Source organism: Protopterus annectens, chromosome 2.part2 (genome assembly GCF_019279795.1).
Source record: "Protopterus annectens isolate FY-2018-M chromosome 2.part2, PAN1.0, whole genome shotgun sequence".
Classification (NCBI taxonomy): domain Eukaryota; kingdom Metazoa; phylum Chordata; order Ceratodontiformes; family Protopteridae; genus Protopterus; species Protopterus annectens.
The window spans coordinates 613474830-613500889 of NC_056730.1; the positions used below are offsets into that span (position 1 = coordinate 613474830).

The window sequence follows — 26060 nt, forward strand, 5'->3', positions numbered from 1 at the left end:
CTGCAGAAAAGAATGCAACCCATCTTGCAAGCACTTAAATCAGAAAAGACAAAACCTACCTTTAATACTGCAATGCACATTAAATCCACAGTTCTACATAAGATGCCAGATTTGAAAGACCTACTCTTGTCTTTCAATAGAGTGCTCAAAATAAAACAAGAGAGTTGCAGAACTGAAGTAGGAATGACTTATTTTGTTTCAATAGCTAAAGCTGTTAATAAGTTAGCATCCCCTGGAGCAGTTTTGCCTGTTACCATTGGCACATTTGAAAACAGATTTGACGATCTGAGGGGTTGATCCTTGTAGAACAACTTTCGTATTTGTGGTTGGTCAGTGGGAGAGTAAAGTAAAGTACAGTTGTGTACCTACCATAAATGTAGATGTTCGAGTGTATTCACTGTTGCAGTCTTTACAATTGGGTTATCCTGCTGGCAAGCTACCCGCAGTCGGCCTGAATTCCAAAGTCCTGGTCCGGCGTCGGTTGTTGTCGCCTCCTCCCTGATGTCAGTGTGCCAGGGGTATAAAAGATGCAGCCGACACCATTTTCTTCAGTTTTTCTTGCCCCAGATGTCAGGTGCCCCCAAAAGGGTAGACTGATTTATGCCAATAAATATGCATGCAGTAAAGTAAACTCTCCCTTCATCTACAAGCAAATACACCACATAGGTTGTATAGAATAGAGAAGTACAGATAAGTCCCAGCAAAGGAAAGGGGGATCCTGGGTGGGTAACCTGGACTGCAACAGTGAATACACTCGAACATCTACATTTATGGTAGGTACACAACTGTACTATGTTCATCGTGTTTCACTGTTGCAGTCATTACAATTGGGTTGAATCCCAAAGCTAAGGTTGGGAGGCTGGGGCTAAATAGGATTAGGAGAGGCTATGAGGCCCTGCAGAACTGCAGTGGCAAAGCCTGCCCTGGATTTAGAGTAGAGAGGTAAGTGATAATGCTTTCTAAAAGTGTGCACTGAACTCCAAGTTGCAGCCTCTAAGATGTCTTTGGTTGGTACTCCTCTGAGGAAGGCTGCTGAAGTGGCTGCTGCTCTAGTTGAATGTGGCCTAATGCCCTTAGGCACTGATTTGCCATGCTGTGAATAGCACAAATGAATACAGTGGCCTATCCACTTGGAAATAGTCTGCTTTGAGATAGCCTTTCCTTGTGATCCTGCAGCATATGCCACTAGAAGTTGTGCAGTCTTTCTGAAAGCTTTGGTTCTGTCCAAGTAGAAGCATAGCTGTCTGTGAATGTCCAAAGAATGCAGAAGTCTCTCACCCTTATTCTGTGGGTTTGGATAAAAAGTAGGCAAATGAATTGTTTGGTTCAGGGCCACACTGGACACTACCTTAGGCATAAATGTCGGGTTTGTCCTCAGAGAAACCCTGTCAGGATGGAAAATGATGAAAGGTTCCATAGCCATGAGTGCCTGTAACTCTGAGACTCATCTTGCAGAGGTTATTGCTAGGAGCAGAGCTGTTTTCCAGGATAAGAATTTTATATCAGCTGTAGAGGCTGGCTCAAAAGGAGGAAATGTGAGTTTTTCCAAGACAAAATTGAGGTCCCATGCAGGTATTGGTGCTCTCCTTGTGGGTCTTATGTTTTTGGCCCCTATGAGGTACTGCCTTAGTAATGGATGAGAAAAAATAGGTGGTTCTGTATTGTAATGTGCTGAAATGGCAGAAGCATGAATCTTAATTGATGAAAGGGATAGGTCTTTGTCCAGCATCTCAGTTAAGTATTGCAAAATCGTGTCAATTCCTTGTGCCTGGTTCCAAGCACAGAATCTCTTCCATGTTTCTGCATAAGATTTTCTGGTGCTAGGCCTCCTGGCCTCCAAAATAACATCCATCACCGCTTTAGAGAGAGAGAAGTGTTTTGAATGGTTACATTATCCACCATGTTGCCAGATTTAAGGTCCTGAGTTGGCTGTGCAGGATCTGACTGTTTTGTTGGGTCAATAAGTGAGGAATTAGAGGTAATGTCCAGGCTGGGTATTGAGACAAGTTCTTTAGGATTGGGTACCACTGCTGGCATGGCCAGTCTGGGGCAATCAGTATCATTTTTGGCTTCTCTTGTCTGACCTTTAGGAGCACCTTGGTGAGGAGTGGCAGTGGAGGAAAGGCATATACTGTTAGGTTTTTCCAGCTGAATGATAGAGCATCCACTTTCCATGCTTGCTTGTGATAAGTCCTTGTGCAGAATCTCTGTAGTTGGCAGTTGTGAGCGGAGGCAAATAGGTCTATGTCTGGGCATCCCCAGTTCCTTGTTATCATGCTGAAGACTTGTGGATCCAATTTCTACTCATGGAGATCCATTAGGTTTCTGCTTAGTTCGTCTGCCAGAGTATTTATCTTTCCTAGCAGGAATTGTACTTGCAGATGTACTTGGTAAGTCAATGCTGTGTCCCACACAGTCATGGCTAGTCTGCAGAGGGGTAGGAATGTGTGCCTCCCTGCTTGTTTATGTACCACATGACTGTAGTATTGTCCGTCTTTATCAATAGTTGTCCTGGATGAAGTAGATCCTTGAAGGCTGTCAGGGCATTCTGAATAGCTAGCATCTCTTTTTGATTGATATGTAGATGCATTTGGCTTGTGGAGCATGTGCCCTGAATACATCTTCCTGCCATATGGGCCCCCCAGGCATAATCTGATGCATCTGTTGTTAATGTCTGCCTGGCTGTCAGTAAAGTGAAAGGCTGCCCCTTGTTGTGGTGACAGGCCTTTGCCCACCATTGAAACTCCTGTTGCAGGCAGGGAATGAGGGTAATTATTGTTTCCAGGCTGTGGCAGTGCTGAGTCCAAACACGTTTTAGATACCATTGTAGTTTCCTCATATGCAGTTTTGTATATGGAATTAGCAGAATGCAGGATGCCATGAAGCCCAATGCCTGCAGAATTTTTCTTGCGGATAACTGGGTCTTTGTTGCCAACATTTTGAAATAAGTAGTCAGTTGTCTTTGTTTGTCTGGCATGAGATAAGCCATCTGGACAGTTGTATTTAAGCTTGCACCCAGGAATATTATCTCTTGAGAGGGTACTAGCTTTGATTTCTTTTCATTTACTGTGTACCCTAGACATGTTAGTAATCTTTTTACAAACGCCAGATGCTGTAGTAGAATGTCCTTGTCCTCTACTTGAATAAGGCAGTTGTCCAAGTAAGGATATATTTGTATTCCTCTTTGTCTGCAAAATGCAATTACTGGTACCAGGCATTTTGTGAATACCCTGGGCACAGTCGATAAGCCAAAGGGCAGTGCAGAGAATTGGTAGTGCATTTAGCCAGCTATAAATCTGAGGTTTCTTTGCATGATTGTCTGATTGAGACATGCAGGTATGCCTCTTTTAGGTCTAAAGTCACAAGCCAAGCCTTCTTGCCTAGCATGGGCAGAAGCTATTGCAGAGTCAACATTTTGAATTTTGGAATATCCAGAAATGTGTTTAGAATATACAGGTCCAGTATTGGTCTCCAGGATTTGTCCTTTCTGGGCATCAAGCACAGTCTTGAGTAAAATCCTAGTCCCTGCTCTTGCTGCAGTACTCGCTGAATGGTCCTCATGTCCATGAGGGATGAAACTTGTTTTAGTGCCTCTGCCCATTGATTGTGTGGCAGGTCTGGCATACCGTTTGCCCTTGGCAGGGTGTAAAAATGGAACTTGTAGCCTTGTGACACTATATTCAAGACCCATTTGTCCTGGGTTATCACGTGCCAATTTTGTGAAAAAATGCTAGTTTTCCTCCTAAAGGAGCCGCCAGAAGATAAGTGCTTGGTGCTGGCAGGGCAAAGTCATTGAGACTGTTTTCTGTATGGCTATGATTTATTCCCCACTTTTGGAGGTAGAAGCTTCCCATTGTTTAAACATGTATGAGCCTTGTGGTTGGGATCTGCCTCTGGGGCATCTGTATCTGCCTCTTTGTGGCCTGCCTGACACTGGAAAGGACCAATTCTTTGTAGGCCAGTTCCTGCTAAATCTGGGAGGCTGTACCTGTAAGAAATCCTTGACTGTTTGCATAGATTTAGCTTTGTCCTCCATTTTCTTCAACACCTCTTCTGCTTTAGCACCAAACAAGGTATCATGCTGTAATGGAGCATCTAATAATTTTGCTTTAACATGATCAGGAAGATTCTGTTCCTTTAACCAAGCATGCCTCCTAATGACAGAACCCATAACAGCGGCCCTGCAGGAGGCTTCCAGAGAATCAAAACCACATTGCAAAGTATGCTTTCCCACTTGTTCAGCTGCATGCAATACATCCTGCATTTCTTTGTTTTCTGTACATTCAGAATTTATCATAATTTTCTGTTTAAGTAATGACATAAGATATTGCTGGTATTTAAGCATATGAAACTGACAATTTAAAGCCCTTAGAGCCAAGGTAGCAGAAGTGTAAATCTTTTTCCCCCATCTGTCCAGGACCCTTGAATCCCTGTCAGAGGAGACAGGGTTTTTTGCACTGGAAGCCTTGACTCCTTTGGGACCCTGAGAGATAGTTTCTGGGTCAGAAGCAGGGTTTTTATAAAGATATTTATGTGAATCTGGAACCCTGTAGTATCTGTCTGGCTTAACAGGAGCTGGTGGTAGAGAGTCAGGAGTTAGACCGGACTCTGAAAATACATCATCTACAATGTCTAAAACAGGAGGAATAGCAAGGGGCCTGTGCTGAGGTAGTAAAAGAAAATCTCTGAGCCTTTTCTTAGATTCTGAGTAATCTTGGCTTTCCCAGTGGAAGTGCTCCCTTATATTATGCAGTGTCTCCCCAAAAGAATAATCCTCAGGAGGGGAGGCTGAAGGGATAGATTCTTCAGCATCAGAATCCTCATAGGGAGGAAGAGAGTATTCCTGTTCAGAAGAGGAATCAGAGGAAATGGAAACCTGATCTGAAGATTCATATTCTGTCTCTTGCCTAGGCCTCTTATCAGGAGTGGGATGGGAACCTGCGATCAATGTAATTAGGTCTTTAGCCATTTTAAGCATCTGTTTTTTAGGCATGGAGGCCTGTCCAGGGGAATGTTGTACTTGTTTCTTTGTCTTTAGAGGTGCTTTACTCTTTGCCTTTGAAGCTGAAGCCGTTTTCACATATAACTTTGGCAGCCTGAAAACACCCTCACATCTCCGGATCCATCTGAGGGAATAATTTCTGAGGATCCAATACCTTGAGTTTCCAGTGGCCTAGCCAACTCCACATGGGAGTCGGAAGTGGCCTGTGGCTCTGAGGTAGTGGGCACCAGGGGCTGTGAAAGCGCCTCACTGAGAACCGGCAAACGAGCAACTGGCTTAGCTGAAGCTTCGTCGTCGGTTTTGGACCTCGGATACCTGTCCTTTTCTTTTTATTTGGGCTTTTTATAGATTCCAATAGTCGGCTGTTCTGACAGCATTATATAATTAAATCTTCTGCCAAAATAATGAAATGCAAAATCGTACCGACGCTTAATAGTGCGTTGGTTAAATCTAGCACAAAACTGACAACTAGCAATGTTGTGGTCAGGGCCTAGGCAAGGAATACAGTAAGAATGAAAATCCTTCTGAGGTATTTGCTTCCCACAAGAAATAAAATTATTAACTTTTTCTGACATCAGTCTGGAGCAATAAAAAAGTTTCCCCAATGGGGTACTTAGCTTTAATGAAGACTTTGGATCTGAAATTCGAACTTGAAAATCTCAGGAGTCGGCCGACCGTCACTTGCGAACTGCTTTTGCTTCGGGCACCGCACGGCAAGAAAGACAGAAGAAAATGGTGTTTGCTGCATCTTTTATACCCTCAGGGAGGAGGCGACAGCAACGGATGCCAGACCAGGACTTTGGAATTCAAGCCGACTGTGGGTAGCCTGCCAGCAGGATAACCCAATTGTAATGACTGCAACAGTGAAACACGATGAACATCAGTTTGATACCGTTTGTGGAGAAGGAGTTTGAAAAGATGGTTGGCCCACTGAATTGGGCTCCATCATACTTAACAAAATGTGCATACAGATTATTGCAGCCTAAGCCTGCCCTGTTAATCTCACTTTATATTATGAATACTCCCTTCTTTAATTATTTAACAAGCAAGACATCTTGGTGCAAGTGTGTCTACTTTATCAAATCCTATGTAACACAAACAAGCTAAGATTTTAAAGGGGCCTTCCTCCTGGGTGGAGCTGAAAAGGGCAGAATACAGTGACATTTCTTCTGAACTCATATTTGCTCATTTAGATTTCAGAATGAAATACCCAGCTGTTCTTCAAGTTTTAATTTAGTACTTTCTGGATACTTCCTCAATATGACTGATGCCAATGAAGTATTACCTAAAGAGCTCCCAGATCCTTTTAAATAAACTAGAGATATCACAAGTAACTAACAGCATTTTGACAGTCATTTTTTAACTTTGTGTTCATTTAAAATATATTGTGTTTTTATTATAGGGTCATAGGTTCATAGGTGTGTACTAGCTTAATGGCCCCAAAGCCTTTATTATTATATTACCTTCCTTAATCCATAGAAAAGCTATATGGTAATACTAGTTTTCTGTATGGTTTAGAAGCTGTATAATTTTCCATGTGAATGTTCAGCATCTGTACTAATACATGGCAGCCTACCCTTAGTGATGGTGCCAAGGAACATTTTACCCTAGGTCATAGGCTTGATACCAGGCCCATTCCTTAAAAACTCAGTAGTCATACTGACAAAATTATTGGCAGATTTATTTCATAATTAAAACTACGCCACACAATTTTTAATTTATTCCTCCCAACAACCCAGAAATCTGTTGCCAAAAATATTCTTTTTTCTTAAATTTGAATATGCCCTACCACTACTGAGCATGCACTCCTCTTAAAACTGCCAAAATCTACAGACAGCTGTGTTGAGAAGTTGCAAATTTGCTCTCTTAGCTAACTAAAGAAAACACCATTGTAGTGTACCTGGTGGGATGCACTGGCCCCTATACCTGTTAGAGCCACCCTCCTTCAGGGAACCCTAATCTTAAGAATTCTTAAAACAGGATGCTACCCTTCTCTCAAAAGGAAATTACTAATGAGAAACTGAAACAACTCCCTTAGGAAGAGTCAAGAAAATGTTTTTATCCTTTCAAGGCCTAAATTCAAACTATCCACAGGTGAGAAAGCCTTCACAAGTTCACAAACTGCACTGTGAAACCACCTGTCCAATGATATTAAGTTTTTTCATTCAGTTGAAGCATTTAAAAATCATTAAAATCCAACCTAGCTGAGGAAGCCAAATGCTCATGTTTTCGTGATACTAGTTAGGAAAGAAAACCTGACTAAAATCCCATGTAGTTAATAGCATCTCGTATATAACTGAACTCATTCTTCCTATGTTTATATATATAGAGAGAGAGAGAGAGAGAGAGAGAGAGAGAGAGATTTCCTTTATTTTACAGTGTTTTGTAGAATGATAAGGTTTCTATTTTCTCTTAAATCGATATGTAAATTGCCTTTATTGTATTATCTTACCTACTGTAAATCTTGTAACATTGTAACCAGGTCATGTTTATAAAGGGTCATTCGACTAGCTCCCCTGCTTGGCCAACAAACTGAAATAAATAATCTACATATGGTCAGTGCAGGCTATAGGGCTCCATACTGAAATCTTAAGATTCAAATTACAGAGTCCCAAGGTACTAAAAAAATAAGACTGAAAATACAGAAGAGCAAATAATTAACATCACTTTTTTTCTTTAAACTTATTTTTTTTCAGGGGGCAAGTCCCTCTGCACCCTCAGTGTCACACCCCCTAAAATTATATATACCAAGTCCAAGATGGGGTGATTACCAAAGAAATGTTAAAATTTTGCGTCTCTAATCAAAGGTCGTTTTTTCAGGGTAGATTAGATCATGCACTTGGTTTTGTTCTGACTGTGGATTAGTTTTGTTATATACTTCTGAAAGCAATGGCAATAATCCTTGGTCAGATCAAATGTCAACAGTGTACATAATATTATTGTAGTCCATGGTATGCTGTGACTATGCTCAGATATCGCAAAAAAAAACAATTAAGCACTTCTGCAGCATGAGACCCAGTCTTAACAATCTTAACAATCGTTAAGCATGCCTGCTTAAATTGTTAGGATTAGGTATTGTGCTAGGCAATTAAACCTACCAGTAGTGTTCAGTAAACAACAGTGGTAGCATTAAAACAGGTTTCTTTCTCCCCACCTTTCTGTGTTAATTCACATCCATCATTGCTCCTCATTAAGACTTATTAGCTAGCTAAAAGTACTCAATGTCCTCTCTTACAACCATCTGAATATTTCATTTAAAATCCTTAGCCTCTTTGATAAACACTTCTCCTTAGGTCACCTTATACAGTAGTACAAACTTGCTTGACACTTATGATTAGAAAATCAAAATATCGTTCTTAACCAGGAATCTAATAATTCATATGACATTTCCCTCTACTCCAAAGTTGGCACCAAAAGTTGGAACCACTTCCCATATTCAGTACTCCAAATTTCAATCCTAAATAATTTCAATACTATTCTAAATATATATCTTATTAACAAATGGCATTGGCTCTGCCCATGTACACTGTTCCACGGCTTGATCTTCACTTTCTACTTCTACCACAAAAGCTATTAATAACACTTTGAAATATTATTAACAGTCCACATACCTTGTATAGAATGGTATACTTTTACTCTTTTCAAAGCGTTTACTGTTTTAACCTGTATTTTAAGTTTAATACCTTCTAATGTCTACTGGTCTATATTTGTCAGATGGAATAACATTGCTGATATTCTGGAATCAAAATCAATATATTGTTTCTTGATTTTACATATTTGTATATAAAAACCTGGATTAACGTTCCCTGAATTGTAATAAGTCATCTCTATTAACATCTGTAATCTATCACCCATTTGTGGAACTCTTTTCCCCCGACCTCCACTGTGAAGGGGCTTTGGCCTACTTGGACTTTCCTGGTAAACAAAGGTAAATAAATAAATAAGTAATATCAGATTTAAGATATTTGAGTAGTAGAGGGTTCTGTTTATCATTGCTCATACCAGGGATGAAGAAAATAATCCCCCCTCCAAATGCTAGAAAGTTGAAACACCAATTTCCACAATTCTCAGTTCTTGTGCTTGAGTCAAAGGTTACTTCTTTTGCATTCCTGGAGGTTCTGACTCTAGTCTGTAGCAATGAATTCTAAAAACATCTATTACTGTCGTATTAATATTTCAGCATCCTAATATTTCATACATTTACAAAAGCTTAAAGATATTTTAGTTATTGTTTTGTACTATAGTAAACAGGTCTCTTTAAAAATGTAATTCAAATGAGCATTGTTTTATCAAGCAAATTCAAACTGATCTCTATACTATGAAATTTCTCTAGGATTTTGTCTGACAAAATGGTAATTCATTTCTTATTTATTTTTGGTTGCATATATTTATTTTCTTTCAAATTTGCTTTAAGAGTTATTTGTCTTACAAATGTAATGTCAGTTACATACAATTATCAGCAAATTTATGATGTATAAACATTACTCTAGACTTACCTCGATCTACAACTCGTAATGAAGCTGATGCAGAATTCTGTCCATATCCATTGTTTGCATAACAGGTATAGATACCTTCGTCTTCTTTCTGGATGTTCTTGATCTGTAACCAGCCAGTGATTTCATATTGCTGTGGTCCCCCACGAGTCTGTCCATAGCAAACAATAAAAAAAAAAAAAAAAAAAAAAACATATATATGTATATCTTCAGACTTAGAAATGGTTGTATCATTCAAAATAGCTTTTTAACAGCATCCCTCATGTGACTGTTTTCTGAAAAGTAAACAGAGTTTCAGACTGAGATCTATTGTTTTCTTTTGCTTAGCCTTGTTATTAGAACTGACATGACATTTTTCTTAATTACTTTAAATGTTGCCACAGGAGAATGTTAAAGGTAGCAATATTATTCCATTGTATCCAAAAGTATGTGTGCACCAACCTAAATGTACACATTATCATTATTCAAAGGTCATTTCCATTACTTAGGTCTAGAACTCTAAGACAGATAGTTTCAAACTAAACACTATAATTAGGCTTGCCTTCTGTTTATGTTGATGCCTTTCCATTTGGATGACTTGATTATAACTGAAATTTTCAGCCGTAATCTGATAGACTGATCACAGAGCTTCTTATTACCAGTGTAATATTTATGGTTGTACAGACACAGCCACTTAAGAGTACTTTAAGGGGTGACAGTAAACATATGGGCCGCTGCTCTGGTATTTTGACACCCTTCCTCATTGTGGCTATCAACATAACCTCAGATAACTTAGTTTTTGCTCCTGCAGATCAGTGTTTTGGTGCTGCCTGAAATTTACTATGCCATTATGTCTGATATGTCATCTGAAAGTTCACTGGACATGGATGTATGCAAGGAAACCTGTATGCAGTTGAAACCATATGTAGATTGTCAGAGTTTTCCCCACACATAAGAAATAACTTTGAATTAGCAGAAAATGTGAAGTACTACATTATTAGCTATATTAACAAATTTTGATGCTGTTTGCCTAAACAGGTAGCCTTAACTAGAAAGTACAGTTGTCTAAAATCTTACCATAAAAGTAGATGTCCTTGCCTTCACTGTTGCAATATTCATAACTTTTGGGATTCCCTGCCATGGAAGCCTGTCACCCGGTCAGTAAACCAAAGACTTCCTGTTGCATTTAAAAGGTATACCTGAATGTTACTCAAATGCTTCTTGCGTACCACAGGGCATAAAGGTGACATTCAGGCTTACCATGAACAGAACTGATTGCCCCAGTAGAACACCAGTCCAAGGAACCCAAGAGGTAACCTGTATATCCAGGAAGGAAAGGACTAGGGGGATGGAGGGATTGAGCGAATACTGCAGCAGTGAATGCAAGGACATCTACTGTTATGGTAAGATTTTGTGCAACTGTTATTATGTCCTTACATTCATTGCAGTATTTGTAACCTTCGGGAGAGTACCAAAACTCAAGAGGAAACTTGTGAGTGGGAAGGAGAAGAAGAAGAGTCCCTTAAGAAGCCATGGAGAATGTCACTAGCAAAACTGGCCCTAGCTCTAGAGATACCATCCAGTTGTGTATAGTAAAGATATGCACAGAAGACCAGGCAGCTGCTTCAAGAACAGAATTAGTATCTAAACCCTTGAAAAAAGTACCAGAAGAAGCCACAGCTCTAGTAGAATGAGCCATGACTGAAGAAGGAAGGCTCTTGCCATGAAAGGAGTAACAAAAGGAAATAGCCATAGAAATCCAAGAAGAAATAGTTTGCTTGGATGCAGTTAGACCCAAAGATCTAGAATGAAAAGAAACAAACAACTGATCAGATTTATGAATAGCTTGATCCAAGTAAATTATGCGTTGCCTATGCACATCCAAAGTATGCAGCACCCTCTCACTGTCAGACTGTGGAGGGGGGGAGAAGTAAGCAGATTAATTGACTGATTAAGGGAAAACTCATTAACCACCTTAGGCATAAAGGAGGGATTATTGCATAAGGACACCCTGTCCTCATGAAAAATAAAAAAGGAGGACAAGCCATAAGGGCCTGCAACTCAGACATCCATCTGGCAGAAGTAAGAACTAACAACAGAACAGTCTTCCAAGAACAATGTTTCAAGGAAGCCGAAACAGCAGGTTCAAAATGACCTTGAGTCAACTTCTCCAAAAAAAAAATGAAGATCTCAGAGAGGCAGAACAGGCTTCCTGGGAGGTCTAATATTAAGGACGCCTTTGAGAAATTGTTTAACCTTACATCTAGATGCTAAAGGAGGAGATAAAGGCAGACAAGCAGAGATGGCTGATTAGCTGGCCTTAATAGAAGAACAGGCCAAACCAGCGTTGAGCAATTCACACAAATAAGAGAGAACCAAAGGAACATCCACAGAAAGTGGGTTCAGATTATGAGACAGACACCAAATAGAAAACCTCTTCCATTTGGATAAGTAGGATTTCCTAGTAATAGGTTTCCTGGTCTCCTGCAGGACTTGCATCACACCCTCAGAAAAAAAGGTGTCTATGAGGGATTAAAACCCTGTCATCCACAATGTCAGCTGAAGAGTGGACAGATGGGGATGGATAAGTGATCCCTTGTCTGTGATGAGATCCACCCTGGGAGGTAACTTGTGATGATTGCCCCTGGCTAGATGCAGAAGTATAGGTAACCAGTGCTGTCTCGACCAAAAGGGAGTCACCAACATGATTATGGGAGCATCCTGTTGAATCTTGAGCAGGACTTTCGGAATGAGAGGAAGGGGAGAGAATGCATAAAGAAATATCCCTTTCCAAGAGAATGAGAGGGGGTCCACCTTCCACACCCGAAGACCCGGGACTCTGATACAAAACAGAGGAAGTTTTCTGTTCAGAGGGAAGGCAAAAAGATCAGCTTGAGGAGTACCTAACTAATGAATAAAATCCAGAAGCACATCCCTGTGAAGCATTCATTCATGGGACTGAGTTAAGGATATGCTCAGATTGTCTGCCATAATGTCCTGACTGGAAGGGATATAAACTGCTTAAAAAGTCACTTGATACCTGACAGTAAGATCTCATATCAGAAGTGACAACTGGCAAAGAAGGTAGGATATTGTTCCTCCATGTTTGTTGATATACCACACCATTGTGAACACCTTGAGTGGCCCTGGAGAGAAAAGAATGGATTAAAGAGCCAGCAGAAGAGCTCTCATCTCCTTGATGTTGATGTGCTCCCTCTGCTGACAAGGTGACCACACCCCCTGTAATTTTAGGGAGCCAAAAGTGGCCCCCTCAACCCATGTCTGAAGTGTCTGTGAACAATTCCTGAGAGGGAAGACAGGGATGAAAAGGGATCCCTGGGTTCAGGCACAACTGCCAAATCCACCAGTTAAGTTCTTGTCTGAGACAAGGAAGAAGAGGAACTACAAAATCTAGAGGATAAGCATGCTGAAGCCAGACTGACTTCAGAAACCACTGAAACTTTCTCATGGGAAGTTTGGCTAAAGGGAGCATCAGAATGGTTGATGCCATGAAACCCAGAACTCTTAGAAATTCCCTGGTGGTAATGGAAGCCAGAGAAAGAGGACAGTGAAAGGAAGAAATGAGAGTTAAGGTAGGGATGCTATCATAGGCACTGACTGAATCCTGCAACCTTGAAAAACATGATCCCAAGGAGTCAGAGAAGACTTTGTGAAATTTATTGTGAACCTCAGGCTCTAAAAAAGGGAGATGAGAAATGAAGATTTTGCAAAAGAGTCTCTGGAGAGGATGCCTGAATAAACAAATCACCTAAGTAAGGAAAAATTTGGAGCCCTCAAAGTCTGCAAAAACAATCACAGGACCAAGGCATTTGGTGAACACCCTTGGGGCAGTAGAAAGGCCAAAGGGCAAAGCAGTGAACTGAAAAGACCAGGAAGAAACAGAGAAATGTAAAAACTTCCTGAAAAGAGACTGGACTGGAATATGGAGATAGGCATTCTTGAGATCAAGAGACACCATATAGGCCTGACGGAGCAGTAGAGGAAACAGAATCTGAAGAGACAACATCTGAAAGGAAAGCACTTTTAAAAAGTGTTTAGATTAGAGAGGTCTAGAATAGGTCTCCAAGTGCTCTTTTTTTCTTGGCACTAAAAACAGCCTAGAGTAGAACCCTTTCCCCCTTTGGGACACAGGCACCTCTTGACTAGTACCCTGAGTCAAGAGAGTCTGAAGATCCTCTGGAAAAAAGGGGAACTGCTCCTGGGGAGGTTGAGAAATGCCCATAAAAGAAGGCCAGGATTTCCACACCATGAAGTACCCCTGACCAATGACTGACAGAACCCAAGAATCTTGAGTGATCTGAATCCATGCAGGAAGAGAAAAAGAAAGGTGAAGAGAAAGGGGAATGTGGCTGGGAGGAGATGGATAGTCATACAGAACCTGGTTTGTCTGGAAAGGGAGGCTTCTGAAACCCTAAAAACTGAGTAGCCTTAGCAGGAGGAGTCCATTTGCCACTCTTCTTGCCTTTAGTAGAAGGGTGGGAATGTTTGCGAACAAAGGCAGGGTTAGCAGGATAGTTACTCTGAAATTTAGGCACAGGAGACACAAAAACGTGTTTAAGCTCCTTTATCCTGAAGGGACTTAAACAAACCAGTAGTAGCTTACCCAAACAAAAGTTTAGAATCCAGGGGAGCATTCATCAACTTAGCTTTAATAGCAATCAGGTATAGGCTGGAGCCTAAGTCAAGAATATCTCCTCATAACTGAGCCAAAAAACAGCTGCCCTAGAACAGGCATCTGCAGCAACATAACTACATCTATTAGAATGATGAATGACTTGAGAGGAAGTCCCTAGCAAGGCAAGAACAGAAGTTTTACCCTCAGACTCAGGAAAATCAGAAATAAATTGACAGGCCAGAGAAAGAAGAGCCAACACATATCTAGACATATGGATCTTATAATTAATAGCCCTAAAACCTAGAGTAGCAGAAGTGTAACCCTTCTTACCCAGCATTCCACAGTTCTTCTGTCTTTGTCAAAAGGCAATAACTTGGGTGAAGGAAGCAATTGAGATGGCTTATCAGTGGCTACAGAGACAACATAAGGGTCAGCAGCAGGAGATTTATGCAAAAAGAAACAATCTTCAGGTACCCTATAAAACCTATCAGGCTTCTTGGGAGCAGAGGGTAAAGAATGTGGAGCATGAGAGGCATTGGAAAAAAACATCCAGCAAAGCAGCCAAAACAGGACGAACAGCTGCAGGTTTAGGAGACTCCAGTTGTAGCAACTCATAGTACCTCCTATGGATATCAGGGACCTGAGCCCAGTCCCACTTAAAAAAAGATCCATCATCCTAGAGAGTGTATCCTTAAACAAAAGGAGCATCAGGACTAATAGATTCCTCCTCCTCTGACCCATAGTCTTCAGAAGAGGGAATTCGAGTAGAATAATTCAGGGATTCATCCTCAGAATCTGACTCAGTCTCAGAAGGATCCTGTTCTCTATGCCTTTTAAGGGGAGCAGAGGACCAAGGATAAACAGGAACTATAACACCTTGAGGAGGCTTTAAAGACATTAAAGCAGAAAATAGCCCATGAGTGAAAGTCTGTCATTCACTTTGAGGATCCCTAGGAGTGGAAGTAACATGTTTAAGGTTTTATTTATTTTTTAAGGGAATGTCCCCTCCAAAAAACTGAGAAGACTCAGACTCAGGACAGCAGTCAAGAACAGTTGTAGGAACTTCTTCTCCAACTAAAATCTGAGGAACTCCCCTAAGCCATTCAGAAAAAATCAACAGTGGTTAGACAGACACCTGCAAAGCCTCATCGGACGTGCTGCCAGTTGGAACCTCACCGGTCTTCAACACGGTCATGGTAGAGGAATCCAACAGCACAGCATGGTGAGCCTTTGGATTTGTAATTACCTCAGGAGAAACACCTGGCAGAGGCTGGACAGCAGAAGGTTCCGGTTGCACCATTTTCACCTTCTTCTTCCCTAATCACTGACCCACAGGGTGGCAGATTCCATCCATTGTATCTTTAGCAAGAAGCTTAAGATGCTGCTTCTCAAGATACAAGGAAAGGGAAGAAAGTCTACTGGGAAGGGTGTTTGGTACAAACGCCTGACAAACTGAACAAGATGTATGGTCAGGAGAAGCTCCTAAATAAAAAAAGACAATTATAGCGGTGGTTTTTATGGGGACTCTGTCTCCCACACTGGCATTTACTCTTCCTGGATGACATTAAATGCAAGCAGCACAAAAAAAAAACAAGAAAAAACTAAAAAAAAAAAAAAAAAAAAAAAAAAAACAATGGGGCACTTATCTTCACAGCAAACAGGCATAGGTAATCATTGGAGAATGAAAATGCATTCAACTGGCAAATCAGATGTAGGTAATCAGACTGACAGTGAAAAAAACACATTTGGACTGGTGACAAAGAAGTTCTGCTTATGGTAAGCCTAAATGTCACCTTTATAACCTATGGTATGCAAGGAGTGTTTGAGTGACACTCAGGTGTAACTTTTAAATGCAACAGGAAGTCTTTGGTATGCTGGCCGGATGATGGGCTTCCATGGCAGGGAATACCAAAGGTTGAGAATACCGCAGCAGTGAATGTAGGGACATTTTGCTTAATTTATATGGCAGCAACATTTACACATGTATTGCAATTATCTAAAATGTTTTGGGCTTAGAAGTCTAGATTTTTCATGAAGTGACTTTTGTTCATACTTCTCAACCTCTTATACAAGAAATCTGGACAAAGCCTAAAATAATGGGGGGAGGAAAAAGGCTCACAAATAGGGACAGATTTCAGATATTGTTCTTATAAACTTAGAAAGTTGCTAGAATAACAGGATTTGTGTTAATATATATTTTTATGAATGGTATAAAGTCTTAAAATCAAATGTGTGTCATTATTTAGTGACTTAAATCCTAAGCAATTTGCCAGAAACCACAAATTTTATGAGGAACAGACCAAAAATATGAGGCAAAAATCTGGACATTCTGCAAAAGTCCAGACAAATAAGAGGTATACTTCTGCTGAAACTATATGATACAGAAGAAATGACTTGTACTGTAAACTATAATCCAAAGTACAGAACCAAGAAAGGCTGATGTGTAATGAGCACCCCTCTTTTGTCATACCATAACATATTCTGCATAACATCTCCAAAACTTCCCCTTTAACATACATACACAAACCAATGGGTCTACTAATAATCAAAAGACCACTTTCCCAAAACTCAATTTACTGAGATTACAACACCGAACTGTGAATACATCGGTCACAGTACCAAATTTTTTAACAGGGAACATATGCACTTGGCCAACATTCAAAGCAGAAACACACTGCAGTATGTCAAACCTGACTAGGTGGATGGCTAAGCCCCCACACACCCCTAACTAAATATACCAACTCCAGAATTACACTACAGTAGAGAAAAGGGCAAATTTTCCCAAGTTGGCCAAGGGTATATGTTCCCTGTTAGAAAATTTGGTAGTGTAAACATTTGGTGCATCAACGTTCGGTGTTATCATCTTGGTAAATTCAGTTTTGAGTAAGTAGTCTTTTGATGATTAGAAGTAGACCCATATGGGTGTACTTTACATGATTGAAAACTCAAAATACTGAATTTTATTTGACTGAGACCACAATACTTAATTTTCAAAATACTGAAAACTCATTTGACTGAGTCTCATTATACTGAAAGCTTACAATGCTGAATTTCAAAATAGTGAATTTTAACCATAGACATGGTGTGTTTCCCTTCACTTGTGACTTGCTTGTGATAAAAAAATTACTGTAACTTAAAGTGCCGACTGTCAGAATACTGATAGTAGCATGTAAAGTAGTGTTGTAGTGTTTCTAAATGGGGGTATGTCTCTTTACATTTTATAGGAAGTATCTAAAGTAATATGGCAGACATTTCATGTGCTCCCAGCAGTAGTGGCAGTATGTATATTACTGTAAGGGAAGTAAAAGGTATATGCCCATTTCCCCAATGTAGTGCAATCCTGGAGTTAGTATATATAGTTATGGGGGGTGTGGGGGGGGCATAGTCCTCCACCTAGTTTGTTTTATATCATCTGGTTTCTGTTAAGAGGGTAAGTAAGTTTTACATTTTGGAAAAAGTTAGTAGGTGTTGTAAGTGTGCATGTCTATGGATTAAAATTCAGTATTTTGAAATTCAGTGTATACATATATATATATATATATATATATATATATATATATATATATATATATATATATGTATATATATATAAACTGAATATCGTTCTATCTGAATTTATATCATATCTTCAGATAGATAGATATAAAATACATTCCTGAGGTTGAATGTTTATTTTACTGAATACTGATCGGGGAAAAAGCTAGCATCTGTTATTGAAAATCAGCCGATTGCACATCCTGTTTTTTTTTTTGTTTCAGTGAGATTGCAGAACAGTATGGAAGAGAATTTACTATTCTCTCCACAGAAGTGTAAGCTCATACATTTTATATACATATATATATATATATATATATATATATATATATATATATATATATGTATATATATATATATATATATATATATATATATATATATATATATATATATATATATATATATATATATATAATTAGCAGGGAGTGTTTGGGGTATTCCAGGGGGGTTTTAAGTTTTTTTTTCTTTTTTTTTTTTTTTTTTTTATCATTTTGGTTTCAAGCATCTTTGCTCAAATATTTGATGTTTTCTAAGTTGAACATTCAATTTAGTGATAAACATCCATATCTATATATTTATATAGGTGCACTATAGACAATTGGACACACATTAATCATAAAAACATCAATCTTATAAGGTCAAAAACACCATCACCGACACACTGGTATGCAAACACCCTGATACAATCTTGGTGCATGCAAAAATCACACAATAAAAAAAAAAAAAGTAAAATAATAATAAAAAATACAGTCAACTAAAAAGCTGTCAATCGATAAACTCAAAGTACTCCCATCTATATACATAGATAGATATAAGTGTGTGTGTGTGTGTGTGTGTGTGTGTGTGTGTGTGTGTGTGTGTGTGTGTGTGTGTGTGAGTGTGTGTGTGTGTGTGTGTGTGTGTGTGTGTGTGTGTAAAGTAACACTTGGAAGAATGAAGCAATATATTAAACCTAAGTGGTGATAATTAATACAAATCAGTGTGAGTGGAAATTAATCATCTGTGTATGTGTGTGTGTGGTTTGTATGATGGGTGTCTTAAGAAATGATGAACTAGAAAAATAAAAGAAGGAATACTCTTCTACACAAGGAAAGAATTACATAAAATGAGGCAAGACTGGAATTCAGTGGATGCAGTTCATGACTTAAGTGGAACTAGCACAGACCACTACTCAATGCGTTAATGTAGTGTACAGGAATGAAAATATTTCCCATCAGCTCACTTCCATCACCAGCACACAGTGGATATAACAATTATCCTAAGTATATATGGCAGATTGGGGCATGCATTTGCTGATTATATCCCTGTTGAGGCTGTTCATAACAGAATACTTAAAAAGGTCATGGCATTAAATTATTTTTGAGAAACTGTTTATACAATTTTGAGAGTGTATGTAGGTTTCAGTGGCCTTTACCTGTGCAGTACATCTCTGACATTGGGTTACCATCCTACCTCACTTCTTATCATGGTCCTAGAGTAATTACTCTATCCTAAACCACCATCATGTTTCTTTTTTTTTTCATGGATATTGCCTATGTTCTTATTCTGCTAGCAATAATCACAATGAGCAGCCACCTCCTTGCAGGGTGTAAATAATAAGACAGTCATGTCTATAACTACATTGTACTTGATTGTGTGTCAGTCCCATTATCACCTGGCCTGAGCGGACATACTGTTCCTAGTCTCCCTCTACATGGTGCCAATCAATGTGCTCTCAGTAACTATGTACCTTCAATAACTGAAAAACAATATCCATGGCTGCCTCAAACCAGTCACTATTTGCATCCATTTGCAGCAGTAGCTTTATCCCCAAGGGTGTTGCCTGCAATATATATTGTCCCCTTTTATTGTTAACACTCTGAGCAGTGATTCATGTAATTTTCTGAAACCTGAATTCTGCCATTCTAATGTCAGCAAACCTTTCAGTCCCTTTGCTGCTAAGACCACGATCCAATATCGGTCTGTATCTGCTGATAATCCATACTGGAAATGTCATTTATCCCCTCAATGTAGCAGCCCAATTCATAAAGAGTCAGTTAAAAAGTAATGCTTTATTATTACAGGGCTGCATTTTGTCATCAATACTCATTGCTGTCTGTCCCTCATATCTCTCTGCTCCCTCACTGTGCTGTGCCATGATGCAACTCCTTCTCTTCAATTTCACCCACATTATATTGCTGTTAAACTCTGGCTCTGTGTGGCAAAGGTAGTAAGCTTGGACTTTGACCTACATTTCAGTGTTTGAAGAGGTGGCGAGAGTAAGATAGGAAATGAGGAGCTACAGCATGTCCATTCTGAGGACGTTACGGCTGCTGAAGTGCTCAGAGCAGGGCATTTTTAGACTGTCTAGCTGTTTACAGGATTTTACTTTAGTTTTTTTTTTTATTCACTTAGTTTAACTTTTTACCTTTTAACATTATCACATTTCGCTTCTGGGGATTTGATTTAGATGAGCAAGTAAATTAATAAAAATTATAACAGAAGGCAGTAGAGTTGTGGTGCAAGGGCATATTTTAGAGATCACCTGACACTAGGAAGGAACATGAGGGCTCATGGATGGAGTTCAAAGCTAACTCTGAGGGCAGATATACTAATTAAACATGAATAAAACATGTCAAGAAAGTACAGTTGTGCAGTATTCTTTACAATAAGGATTCCTTGCCTAGGACAGTCTGATATCCAGCCAGTATACCAAGCCCTTTAGGTTGTCTGTGCATGGCATAGGGCATAAATGTGATGGCTGGATGTATCATCCTCAGAACTGAAAAGCTGTAGTAGGAATGACAGTCTAAGGATATGATCAAGTACCAGGCGCATCCAGAAGGAAAAAGTACCAGAGGGAGGGGATGGGGGAGGGAGCAAATACTGCAACAGTGAAGAGAAGTGCATCTACTGTCATGGAAAGATTTTATACAACTGTGCTATGTCCTTCCATATCACTGTTGCAGTATTCTTTACAACAGGGAGAATGCAAAACTCAGAAAGAAGCTTGGGAGGAGGAAAGGCCAGCAGAGCATTCTAGGAAGCTATAGAGAATGGCCCTGGCCCTAGAAATCACATTCAACTTGCAGTGCTTAGAAACGCTATGCACAGAAATCCAAGTTAATGTCTCAAGAATAGAATTAGTATCAAAACCCTTGAAAAAAAGCACCAGAAGAAGTTACAGCCCCAGAGAAATGAGCCTTAACAGGAAAATGGAGGCTCTTCCCATGAAAAGAATAGCAAAAAGAAATGGGTTTAGATAACCAAGAAGAAATCGTCTGCTTGGAAATAACCAAACCTAAAGAGCTATGATGAAAAAAAAAACAAAAAGTTGTTTAGATTTATGAAAATCTTTGCTCTTATCCAAATATAATACCTGAGTTGCCTATGCAAATCCAAGGTGTGCAAAACCTTCTCACTAGCAGATTGTGGAGAAGAGAAAAAGTGGGCAAGTGAAAAGACTGTTTATGAGAAAATTCATTACCACCTTGGGCATAAAAAAGGATTAGTACAAAGTGACACGTGTTCTTATGAAAAAGCTAAAAATAAGGAGTAGCCACAAGGGCTTGTAACTCAGATATCCATCTGGCCAAAGTAAGGGCCAAAAGAAGAATGGTCTTCGAAGAACACTGTTGTAAGGCATCTGAATCAGCAGGCTCAAAAGGAGCCTGAGTCAATTTTTCTAAAACAAAATCAAGGTCCCAGGAAGGAGGGACAGGCTTTTTGGGAGGCTTAATGTGAAGGATGACTTTAAGAAACTGGTCTCATCTAGAAGCCAAAGAGGAGTCAAAGGCAGACAAGCAGAGATAGCTTATAGGTGGGTCTTAACAGAAGAATATGCGAACTCAGCATTTAGCAATTCGAACAAATACCAGAGGACCAATGGAACATCCACGGTAAGTGGATCCAGATTATGAGAAGGACACCAAACAGAAAAATCTCTTGCATTTGGACAAATAAGAGTTTCATGTAGTGGGTTTACTGGCGTCCTGCATGACCTGAAGTACATCCACAGAAAAAAGGTGTCTGAAGGGGATCAAAACACTATCACCCACAATGTCAGTTGAAGAGGTGGGGATGGATGAGAGACCCCTTGTCTTGTGTGAGTAAGTTCACCCTGTGAGGTAACTAGTGATGATTGCCCTTTGTTAGATGCAGAAGAAAAGAGAACCGATACTGTCTGGGTCAATTGGGAGTCACCAGAAAGACTTTGGGAACATCCTGCTTTAGCTTGAACAGGATCTTCAGAATGAGATGAAGAGGAGGGAAGGCATAAAAAAAATCCCCTTCCTTGAAAAAGAGAGGGGATCCAGCTTCCAGGCCAGAGGACATGGGACTCTGGTGCAAAATAAAGGAAGATGTCTGCTTAGAAGGGAGGCAAATAGATGTACTTGAGGTGTGCCCACTGATGGACAATGTCCAGAAACATATCCCTGTGAAGCATCCACTCATGGGATTGTGTTATGGACCAACTCAGAGAATCTGCCACTATGTTCTAATCTGAGGAAATGTAAACTCCTGAAGGGTCACTTGATTCTGGATAGCTAGATTCCAAACCTGAAAAGTTAATCTGCACAGCAGATAAAACCTTGCCCCCACTTTCTTGTTGATATAGCACATCACTGTTGTATTGTCTGTGAGAATCTTGAGAGGCTCCTGGAAAGAAAATAGAATGAAAAGCCTGAAGAGCCACAAGAAGAGCTCTCATCTCTTTGATGTTGACATGGTATTTCTTTTGTCAAAGAGATCAAAGGCCCTGCACTTTCAGAAGACCAAAGGGGGCCCCCCATCCCATTTCTGAAACATCTTTGAAGAGTTCCTGAAAGGGGATATGAGGTTGTAAAAGAAGCCCTGGGTTGAGAGACAACTGATGAATCCACCACTGAAGTTCCATCTTGAGGAATGGAAGAAGATGGACTAGAAAATCTAAAGGATAAGAATGCTGAAGCCAAACTGACTTTAGAAACCACTGGAACTTTCTCATGTGGAGCTTGGCTAGAATGGTGGAAGCTATGTAATCCAGAGCCCTCTAGATACTCCCTGGCTGTAATGAAAGCCAGAGGAAGAAGGAATTAAAAGAAAGCAATCACAGTTAAAGCTTTGGGAGGAGGCAGGGATACCAGCATTGAAGCAGGCTGGAGCCTGTACCACAGAAAAACATGATCCTGAGAAGGGGCCAGGAATGATTTTTGAAAATGTACAATAAACTCAGGAGGGAAATAGCAAAGTAAAGATGATGAAGTAAAATGTCTGGAGAGGAAGCCTGAATGAGCAGATCATACAGGTAAAGAAAGACCTGTATCCTTTTCAACCTGCAGAAAGCAATCACAGGAGCGAGGCATTTGGTGAAGACCCTTGGAGCAGTAGAGAGGCCAAATGGCAAAGCAGATAACTTAGAATGCCAGCAAGCAACAGAAAAATAAGCATCCTTGAGATCCAGGGAACTAGAAAAACCTGAGGAAGTATCAGAGGAAACATGGTATGAAGGTATAGTATCCAAATGGAAGGGACCTTCAAAATAGTCTTCAGCTGAGTCAAGAAAATTCTATAATAAAATCTTTTTCCTCTCTGAGGAACTGGAACTTTTGAATTGTTCCTTGAGCCAACAGGCCCTGAAGCACCTCTGCAAAAAATGTCAGTCATTCCTGAGGAGGCTGAGGAATGCCCAAAAAGGGGTGAAGAGATTTACAAACTATGTAATAACCATGGTGAATTATGGAAAGAACCCAAGAGTATTGGGTGACCTTTACCCAAATAGAAAGGGACAGAGAAAGAGGAATGTGACTGAGAAGAACAGGATATTCAGACAGTACCTAGTTTGTCACGGAAAAGGAGGTTTCTGAGTAGGAGCTTGGGTAGCCTTAGCAGGGGGAGCCCCTCCACCACCCTTTTTATCCTTGGGACTGTCTGTGAACAAAGGCAGGCTTGTTAGGATAATTCCTCTGAAACTTGGGAACAGGTGAAATAAAAATATGCTTCAACTCCTGTAATGCCTTACCCTTTTCTTGCAGTGACATAAATCCACAGTAGCAGCACCAAACAAATGCTTATTATCTGGAGGAGCATCCGTAATGTTAGTCTTGATATCATCAGGCAAAGACTGAAGTCTGAGCCAGGAATGCCTCCTTAAAACAGATCCAAAAGTAGCATCCCTAGATGAAGCATCAGCTGCATCATAGCTGCATTTACTGGAATGGTAAGCAACTTTAGAGGATGTCCCTAGCAAGGCAAGAGCAGAGGACTTCCCTTCAGAATCAGGAAGATCTGAATTGGTTTAACAGGCCAGAGAGAGTGAAAAGCTAAGATATACCTTGTCATGTGTGTCTGATAGTTCACTACTCTAAAGGCTAGGGTAGCAGAACTATACACTTTCTTACCTAGCTTCTCCATAGTTCCACTGTCTTTATTAGAGGGAAGCAATTTAGTTAGACGCAACAATTTGGAAAGCTTAGCAGAAGCCATTGACACCACAGAAGGGTCAGCAGAGGGCACTTATAGAGAAACTTTCAGCCTGAGAAGCAGTGGAAAAGTATCCAGCAGGGCAAAGATAACAGAAGGAATAGCAGGGCCTTGGAGACTCCATCTGCAGAAGCTCATAGTACATATTCTGAACATCGGACACCTGAACACAGTCCCATTTGAAAAATTCCATCATTCTGGAACTATCACCAAATGAAATCTTCGCAAAAGGATAGTCAGGACTGATAGATTCTTCTTCTTCAGGACCATAGTCTAATGGAGAATAAATCTGACAGGAATAAGTATGTGACTCTTCATCGGAATCAGCATCATCATCAGAGGAATCCTGCTCCCTAGGCCTCTTAAGAGGGGTAGAAATCTAAGGAGGAGGAGTAACAGAAATCCCCTGTGAAGGCTTCAGAGCCATAAAGGGCATTAAACAGACCTTGAGTGAAGTACTGACATTTACGCTGAGGATCTTTAGGAGCAGGCAAAATGTGTTTAGTCTTCTGCTCCTTTTGGAGTGGTACATCAGCCATAAACAATTTAGGAGGCTCTGACCCTTTATGACACTCTATAATGGAAGTCAGAACCTCTTCCCTCACTAATATCTGAGTAACACCCCTATATCCTGTAATTATCAGCCATGGTTTCTCCCTGTACATTTGAAGCAGACATCTGCAAGGCCTGCATGGACATGTGTAGAGTCGGATCCATGCCAGCCTCCAAAGTGGTCACAGCAGAGGAATCCGAGAAGAAAACCGGACAATTCTCCAGGTTTTCACCAGCTTCAGGAGAGATGTCCAGTGGAGGTGGTACAGTCTAAGAATCCGACTGACCTTTCTTGTTCTTTTTCTTCATAGACAGCTGACCCTCAGGCCAGGAAGATCCTTCCATAGTGTGTGTAGCCAATAGTTTAAGTAATTGGTTCTCTAAATAAATTGCAATGGAAGAAGGCTGACTACAATATGTCTTAGGGGTACAAGATTGAGAAATCTCACAAGATGTATGGCCGTGGGAAGCAACTAAATAGAGCAAACACAGCTCATGATGATCATTATGGGGAATCTGTCTCTTGCAATGGCATTTCCCCTTTCTAGATGAAATGAAACTGACAACCAGAACAAGGCAAAACAAAGATAAGAAAATCAAAAGACCTCAACAGGGCACTTATCTGAAATCACTTTGATAACTAGTAGATGAATGAGCATTCAGAATGATAGTCAAAGATGGCATTCAGACTGGTGACAAGATCTGAGGATGGTACATCCAGATGTCACTTTTATGCCCTATGCCATGTGTGGGGAGCATATGTGTGATGTACAGCATAGCCATTGCAACCTAAAGACTTTAGTATACTGGCTGGATGCCAGGCTGCCCTAGGCAGGGGGTCTCTATTGTAAAAAATACTGCACAGTGATATGGAAGGACATCAACAGGAAAGTCTATATCCACTTTGTTTAATGGGAATTAGAAGCTGGAGGCCCTGGTGGGTATTTCTTTTATAAAGACCAAACTGTTATGGAGGAAAATGAATATGTTTAATGTAATCCAAAAATGTTGGGATTGGCAGGATAGCAATTAGAAATAGTTTGCTAACAGTGATCAAGCAATAGTAGGATTCATAATCCAGGCAAAGAGAAAAAGGCAGGCCTATACCCTAGAATATCAGGAAGGTAGATTTCCTGGACAATTAAATACTGTAAGTAGAATAATATGAAAAAGCCTCAAGTATGCATAATTAGATGCATTAAACGAGGAGTAAGGAACGGCATCAGATGTTACGTTAGGAGAAGAGAAAAAACATGAAAAAAGCTGACAAGCATGAATGAGAATGCGAAGTGGAGCAAAACGAGACCTGGAAAAGATAACAGAAGGAAAAAATGAGCACAGCATGGTCAGAATGAAGGAAGTTAGGTTTACAAGGAATCTAAAGGTGAATTTACGAAGGAGGTGAGAAGGGAAAGAAGAA

The 26060-nt window shown here is 40.0% G+C and overlaps 1 protein-coding gene across 1 annotated transcript in view; it reads right to left on the reverse strand.

The window, feature by feature from the left end:
* Nucleotides 1-26060, reverse strand: part of LOC122795744 (kazal-type serine protease inhibitor domain-containing protein 1-like) — a 224150-nt gene that overhangs the window by 30942 nt on the left and 167148 nt on the right. The window contains exon 3 of the mRNA XM_044064055.1: nt 9499-9646. Coding sequence (XP_043919990.1) covers nt 9499-9646 — 148 coding nt within the window. The remainder of the gene's footprint in view (nt 1-9498; nt 9647-26060) is intronic.